The sequence below is a fragment of the Lotus japonicus genome, chromosome 1, assembly GCF_012489685.1.
Source record: "Lotus japonicus ecotype B-129 chromosome 1, LjGifu_v1.2".
In the NCBI taxonomy this organism is placed as follows: Eukaryota; Viridiplantae; Streptophyta; class Magnoliopsida; order Fabales; family Fabaceae; genus Lotus; species Lotus japonicus.
Window position 1 is genome coordinate 101,022,981 of NC_080041.1, and position 8,483 is coordinate 101,031,463.

Sequence of the window (8,483 nt, forward strand, 5' to 3'; positions counted from 1 at the left end):
TCCCAAAACTTTTTATTCTCTCACTTTCCACCACCGTCCGTCCATTCACTTCCCTAGCCTTTCTCCATATTATAAATGCCATGCAACGCCCAAATTATCAACTAGTGAGGAAGATCAGATACCCCAATCACAAAGCTAGCCAATAATTAGCCCAAAAACTGCAAACATTCTATATAACATAGACAACTATAACTATGAGGCTTACTGCAATTCGAGCAGCTACACAACCACACACTCTCCCTTCTACCTCCAAACACAGCCCAACTTTCCCCTCACAGTACTCCAAAACCCCTACCTTGCCATTTAACAAGTCTCAAATCTCATGGGGTAATCTGAAACAAGATAAAGACCAATGCCACTCTCCTAAACTAGGCCAAAATTGGATGCAATACATGGGATTCAACCACTGGGAATGCTTGCTCGACCCTCTTGATGACAACCTACGATCAGAGATCCTGAGGTACGGCCACTTCATAGAAGCTGCATATCGCTCCTTCGACTTCAACCCCTCCTCTTCCACCTACGCCACATGCCGCTACTCCAAGGCCTCGCTCCTCGCCCGAACCGGGATGAGAAAACCCAGCTACAAGGTAACCAAGAACCTCCGCGCCACCTGCGGGATAAAGCTCCCAAAATGGATCGATAACGTATCCAAACTACCACACATCCGATCCAGATCAAGCTGGATCGGGTATGTGGCAGTCTGTCACGATAAGAAGGAAATCGCACGCCTCGGCCGGCGTGAGATAGTCATAGCTCTAAGAGGAACCGGCACTTGCTTGGAATGGTTCGAAAATCTACGCGCCACCCTCACAACACTGCCAAATCACATGTGTGGTGGCTGTGACGGTGACGGTGACGGTTGTGGTGGTGAAGATGATGAGTGCATGGTGGAGAATGGTTTTTTGAGTCTCTATGTTTCCAAAACAGAAACAAGTCCAAGTTTGCAGGAGATGTTGAGAGAAGAGGTTGAAAAATTGATTAAAACTTACCGTGATGAGCCACTTAGCATAACTATAACCGGTCACAGTCTTGGAGCCGCACTCGCGATTCTGAGCGCGTACGATATAACCACCACTGTAAAACACGCGCCGTTAGTAACGGTAATTTCCTTCGGTGGGCCCCGCGTGGGTAATGATGAGTTCAGGAGACAGTTAGAACACAGCGGGACGAGGATACTGAGGATTGTAAATTCTGATGATGTCATCACAAAAGTGCCGGGGCTCGTGGTTCGAGACGGTGATGTGGCGGGTGATGGTGTCCACGTAGGTAGCTTACGTGGCTGGCTGAGACGGCGCGTGGAGGACATGCAGCTGGTGTACGCTGATGTCGGACAGGAGCTGAGGTTGAGTAGCAGTGACTCTCAATCGCCGTACCTGAAGGGTGGAGATGTCGCCACGTGTCATGATCTGAAGACGTATCTTCACCTGGTGAATGGGTTTGTGAGTTCATCGTGTCCTTACATGACCGAAGCATGGCTTTGATTATGAGTTATAATTTCATGAATATTCTATCCATTTGAAGGCTTAATTACGAGACTAACATGTCTTTTTGGGCACGTGGAGAATGGAAGTTTTGTTTTACAACTCATCATCACGTGGAGAATGGAACTTCTATTTCAGTTTCAATTCAATTCAAGTTCGTATGATCCTTGCAAGTGATATGGTCCTTCCTGCTTGCTGGAACTTCCGATTCAGGGTTACAATTGGCTTTGATCCTATGCTTTTATTTGGAATGATCAAGGCCTTGAAACGCACTAGCACATATAGGAAGATAAGAAAAACAATAAATGAAAGATATGATGGATATAGTCATAGCCATAGGAATAGAGGAGTGAAATAAAAAATATGATGAGCGAAAATGAGATAGAAGATAAAGTGGAGTGTCATTAAATCAATGCTCCTTCATTAATTGTACATAAGTAAAAAACTTGATCTGATTTGAATTGAAGTGAGTGTAAAATCCCACTAGATCACCTTCAAGTGTAAGGAAATAGTATACATATTTTATTATAGTTTACGAAAATACTATATTTGGTCACATTTTTCACATTTGCAAAAATTAAATTTTGATTTTAACCAATAAGATAAATCATTGAGGCACTCACATACATTCATTCTCTCTTTGTCTTCCTCTCTCTAAGTGAAGATCATACTATTATACTATTAAGGGTGAGTAAAAAGTTACACATTAATTGAATAAAAAAAATTGTTGAATAGTTTAAAGTGAGAAGACTCATACACCTAACTCTTTAATTAAGGAATGCGATTTGGGATCTGGGTTTTGTATGAATCTTGTTATTGCAATTGTGAGAGGAAAGAAGAAGGAGAAGAGTATGGTTGGCTGAGAAGAATTGAAGAATAAAAGGTGCAGAAGATGGTAGGGTGGGGTTTCATTCAAGGTTTTGCTAACAGTTTTTCTGGATTTAAGCTTTTGGATATGGGGTTTTGGGTGTGATTTGTGAGAGATTAATTGGGAGTATTTTTTGGAGTAATAATTCATAGGCTTAATGCGCTTAAGAAAAATTGGATTGAGGACAGTGTGAATAACACATAAAAGACCACAATGGTGAACTAATTAGGAACAAATTGTGCACACTTATTGAATTTGATACCAATAAGATGTAGCCAACTGTTAGATATGTTGACTTATTAAGCATGTAGTTCAGGGTTCGATTCCTAACCGATGCATACAGAGAAACATTTGTTGGAATATACCTAAACCACTTATGGTGATCAATACTTTTCTTATAAAAGATTCGTGTAACCACGAAAAATACCAACCAACGACATACCTCCATGAAAGAAAATAGAACCCAATGAAAAGTACCTTTCATGTAACGAATGGTGAGATGAACAACATTCATGTGAAGATGATGATGTGTACGTGTGGTAAGATGACATTTGACATTGGCTTCCAGAGGAGCATCCAGAACACTAATACATATATACGGATTGAAGATCAGCCATAAAAATTAAATCTTTAGTATTTATGTTGATTGAGAAAGATGCCATTAGAGTGAGAATTAATGAACCTCAAGACCATTGAAGTAATGAAGACAACCAAGATTTTTCGTATGAAAGGAAGCATGAAGCATGTTGTTAGATATATGCATACCTGATCCAAGCCACTAATGACCATGTCATCAACAAAAAATAGAGAAAAGTTGTTAATTTGTAATTAACTTGTTTGGTGATCAAGAGCAAGTATTAATATAACAGGGTGTTGATCGACTTGAAACTAATGGAAGCATTCCAGACGGGGTCCGTTTGAAGGGACTAGAGTGCGTGTGTATCTCAGGTCACTATCTCAGGTAACATGTTTATGATGTTGCAGAGAGTAATGCAGAGAGTCATATTCAGGAAATACTAATAGAGAGCAATGTGTAACATGCCATTGTATATTCATTATATATATTCTCGTACGGGTAAAATGTTAACCGGTAGGCCATTGAGTGTAGACACTCAAATTGAAAGGGAAAAGAAAAAAAAGTAAGAAAATGTTATATATGATATATTTTTTTATAGAAAAATGTTAGTAAATTAGTTTCTCTTCAGGGTTCGAACCTGGACCCTTCACCCTTCATCTTACTCAACTCTTATTTCTCTTAGCTCCAACCACCTGAGCTAACTCTCGGGGACATTATACATGATATGATAATGTGATAAGAAATAAGAGATTGAAAGAGAACCATAATCTTTTATTCAAACTTTAGTTTAAGTGAAAAACGGGTGGAGAGAGATAGGAAGAACAGAGAAAAAAAAAGTATGAGATGTGATGCATGATAAAATAAAGAATGATGAGAGATGTAAAAATAAAATTAAGTGAAAATAGAGTGAAAATAATTTAGAATGTGAATGAATTAAGGTTGAAAATAAAAATTGGATATTGGGCAGGTGTATGTAATGTATTGTTAGTGTATGGATCATAACTGAATTGACAGGATAGCTCTAAAAAAGAATTAGTGCTATCAATAAGAGGTGAGGAAAAAAAAATAAAGATGAAAGTATTGGATCATGTGTTAGACCAATGAAATAATTGTAATAAAATAATTAAATTATTAATATTTTTTTTGAAACTAAAATTATTACTTATTATTGTGTATTATTGCTTATGAGAATTGTTTTTTATTATGATTGTTATTAGAAATGTCTAATAATTATTAGATATATGTTAGAATTATTTTTTACGGCAATAACGTAAAATTTATTTAGGAATTAATAGTAATCCAGTTTCATCTGTTGTTCGTTTTTCAATGGTAGATAGAGCTATATAGTTATGATTAGTAAAATGTGTAAAAATGATGATTATTTTTCAAAGAATACCATACGCTATCATTGTATGCTTTGAACTCAACGCTGATACAAAATATTAGCTTCAACCCTTTTAACGCATGTCCCGATAAAGATGCTAAAATGATTGTTGCGTCACTTTTGGGCTTTTGTATTGAGTGAGGTAAAAAATATTACTTAAATTTTTACAAATAACAATATTAGATTAGTTGAGTTGAAACTTTTATGAATAATAATATTAAGTTACAAATCTTAATGTTTTTAAGTTACAAGTAATGTACTGGTACATCACCCAAATATGTGTTGTACCCTAGACAACCCCACCATTATTGAAACAATGATAAAATAGGAAGACTGCTACCAAGACTTTTTTTACAATTTCTACAACACACTATGATAGATCTGTTTTTAAAAATGTCAACTTACATATCTTGTAAATTGATCACTCATTAGAAAGTGATTTTTTTTTTGTAAATGTATCAATCGAGTTTATTAAATCACATGGAAAAAATTCAGACCTAGCATTCCTTTATAGAACAAATGAGTGGCCTCTAACCTAAAAGGTTGGTTTAATTGAGTATGACAATGTTTCGTTTCGTATCTGACAGGTCATATGTTCGAATCTTCACTAATCCTCTAAAGTAAGGTAAATGTAAGTCTTCGATAAGTGCTCTTTAAACCCAACAATTTTTCCTACCTTAAACGATATCAACTCTTCACTCTAATTTTAAATATATAAAAAAATTGAGTGGCCTCTTACTCTCGACATGTCAATGAGAGAGGTCACCGGAACATGAAGAAATGAGCAACATCTATTCATTAAAAAAGAGCATATATTTAACTAGCCAAAGAAGCCATACTTATCAACTTGAAAGAGTGCTGACCACTTAATTTCTACACGAGAAGAAAAACCAACATATCCTCAAAGCAAAAGTTAGTCCAAAGCATCACTTTGATGGACAAACTTTACTACTTGAAGGAAGGTACCTTTTTGGATCAAAGAAAATATTTAGGGAAAGAATATTTGAAAAAGGGATTTGGAAATTGGCATGATTTTCTCTTTTATCCTAGAGCTTCTTATTGCTTGCTTAAACACAAGTACCTGTTTGATATGTTTAATAGTATAAGGTCGGATAGTATAAGGTCTGATTCTATTAGGCTTGATAGTATTAGTCCTGATAAAAATTTAATATTATACAACATTTATTCATACACTGTATAATTTACCATTTCGTATAAATTAATATAAACCTATGTTTCATGAAATATTGTATAATGATAGATATTACTAAAATGAGGATGGCATTAGTGACTGGTAAAGATGGCGGTGGCGACCGAGGTGGCTGCGACAATTACGATGACCGAGGGTGGTGGTGGTTGTAGAGGTGGCAATGGTGACGCTAAGTGGTGGTCGCAAAGGAGGGAGGTGGTTGTGGCGGTAGTGGTGGTGGTGGGTCATGATGGTAGGTAGTGGTGGTGGTAATGACCATGGCGGTGGAGGGTGGTGGAGGCGGCAGCGGCGGTCGTGGTGGTGGTGGAAAGTATTATGGTGGTGGCAGTGTTGAGTGGCAGTGGTGGCGGCAGTGGCAGTGGTGGTGTTGGAAGGTGGTGGCAAAGGAGGAGGGAGGTGGTTGTGGCGGTAGATGGTGTTGGTGGATAGTCTTGCGATGGTGGCAATCTTGTAGGACGGTGGTGGTGTTGTTGGAAGATGATGGCGATTGTGGGTGGAATTGACTGTCGTGGTGGGTGATATTGCGGTGGTAGTGACAATAGTGGTGACAGAGGTGGAGGGTGGTGGCGGCGGTGGCAGTCGCGATTGAGATGGTGATGGAAACAAGGACGATGGTGGCAGTGGTGGGGGGTGGTCGGGGAGGCGGCAGCGGCAGTTGTGGGAGTGGAGGGTGGTGGTGGCGATTGTGGAGGGTGGTGGTGGTGGTGGCGATGGATTACATATTTTCATGTAGCTTATAAATCACACTCTTATCATGCATTCTCTCCATCATCTATAAGGTGGATTAAATAACTCATCATTTTAATGTATACGGGATTGATGTATAAGCTTATATAATACTCCTACAATATTAGCACCAAACATTGTATAAGTCCATAATATATTATATAAGCTTATATCATCATGTCTAATACGACATGCAAAACAAAGCCTAGTGAGAAAGTCTAGTTGACACTCTTAACTCGTTAACAATCAATGCCCACTTTTTCTTTAATTTTATTGCTTGAACCAAATTTCTAACTAACTCTGGTGCAAATCCTAAGAACCTGTATTGTATCCAAAGGTTTACACAGTTGGTATTTTAACTCATGCGCTCAAGGTATAACAGCTTGAAGCCTCATGGAACAATGCCCAGAAAGAGTAGAAGTGTGAATAAGAGAAAGCAAGTCACTAATGGTATGAGAGGGAAGAAGTATATCTTCAACCTGGGATATCAAGTTGCCAACATTTTATGTAGGACTCAAAAAAGGTTGTTATTGCTACATCAATGTGTATTAAGGCTACTCAAAGCCGTTCCACGAAAGACAATGCCATAACTCATAACCAACTCATGAACCACCTAAATTGGACCACTTTTCTAGTTTGCTCTGCTAGGGTTTTTCTTGTGAGCTGCAGCTTCTCCCCCTTGGGGGCTCCTCCCCCTTGGGGGATTGTCTTCCTCCTTTATGGAGGTTCTTTACCTACTGTTGTTAGGTTTTCTTCCCACATTAGTTGGGTTTCTCTCACATTAGGTGAGTTTTGTACCACTTTAGGTGGTTTATTTACCCAAATAAGTGGATTTTCTTTCTTTCCCCTTGTCTCTCCACCACCACCTTCCTCCATCGAAGCAGATCTGCAACCTCCATCACAAACTCGCCGCCTCATCTCTCACCATCAGATCTGCGTTCTCTTCGCCATCTCGCTGACTGTAGCAGATCTTGGGCGGCGCCTCCGCCGCCGCCTTTGCTTCGCCACTAGTAGATTTGTGCAACCACCTCCATTTCGCCGTCAACAGGGACATCCTTACCCCTAGCCGTCTCCTCCACCATCATCAGATTTGTGCCTCCACCAGTTATCACTGTTTGTGCTTGCCACCTCGCATTTCTCCCTCCACCACCCCCACCCTTTGCAGCGGTGCCCTGCAGTAGTCTCTCTTCCTTTGTCGTTGTTCACCTCCGTCTTGGTTACCTCTGCTTTCGTTCTCAGCTTCATCTGAGATATGTATGGAATCTTCAAAAGCCTCTGTCTTCCCCATGTTTCCAGAGTTAGCGTTTGGACCCCCTGGTGCCGCTGAAGCCTTGTTGAGCTTCTTGTTAGCATCACAATCAACCACGACAGAGCCGTTTTGAGTTTGTTTTGGGAAGCCCTAATATAAAAAGATATTTTCTATTGGCTTAGAAGTCTTTTAACTACTTTGGTTTTTGGGATTTTTAGGAGTTTCTAATTGGCCTTTTGGGTTTTGCACCATGTTTTCGGTTGGTTATCAACCTGAGTGTGCATGCTTGTTCCTCATATTTTATATTTTTGTGCGTTGTTGTAGCACTCTTAGAGATTTAATCTCGCATATTGTAAGTGCCGCTTGGCAATCTTTTGGGTTTTATTCTGTACATCTTTGAGAAAAAAAAAAGATTTTTTTTTTTGATGTAACAAAAAAAAAAAAGATTGATTCCAATGGCAATAAATCAATATCAAAGACTGATTCAGTGAAATAAGGAATGACTTAATAATATGAATCAAAGTTAATGTCATAAAGGTGCCAATGTTAAATAGGTAGAAAGTTTACTGAATTGTGGGAATTAAATGCATGATGAGATTTGACTAAAAAAGGAAATGTGATTATGATAGGAACTCAAGGTTTGGGGTTAGTTAGTTAGTTAGTTATACTTAGTGAGTTAGTTAGAATGTTGTTGAGGCATTTAGCCTATAAATACCAGACACTAGAGAGTTAGGGGTATCTTTGTATTCAGTTAGGAATTGGGTTTAGAGAGAGAAGTGGTTCTCTTTCTAGGGTTAGAGGGGGTGTTTGGTATCCCTTTCTCTTGTATCTTTCCCCTAGTTTCCAATTGGGAATTAGGTTTTCTATCAATAAAAATCAGGTTTCCATCAGATTAAGAGAATAATTGGCACTTGAATGCCATTATCCAACAGAAAACACTTTGGAGGAACAACACTACAAATAAGATCAGCTTTACCCGGTAAAA

At 38.7% G+C, this 8,483-nt stretch overlaps 1 protein-coding gene across 1 annotated transcript; it reads left to right on the forward strand.

Moving 5' to 3' along the window:
- Positions 1 to 51: 51 nt before the first annotated feature.
- On the forward strand, positions 52 to 1,484 carry LOC130715056 (phospholipase A(1) DAD1, chloroplastic-like). Its single transcript, XM_057565052.1, has one exon. It carries the CDS (start codon positions 195 to 197, stop codon positions 1,482 to 1,484), a length of 1,290 nt encoding a protein of 429 aa, XP_057421035.1. The 5' UTR covers positions 52 to 194.
- Positions 1,485 to 8,483: the final 6,999 nt, after the last annotated feature.

Bases quoted from the DNA above. Each gene is read 5' to 3' on its own strand.
- LOC130715056 (XM_057565052.1), top strand. From the start codon at position 195: ATGAGGCTTACTGCAATTCGAGCAGCTACACAACCACACACTCTCCCT.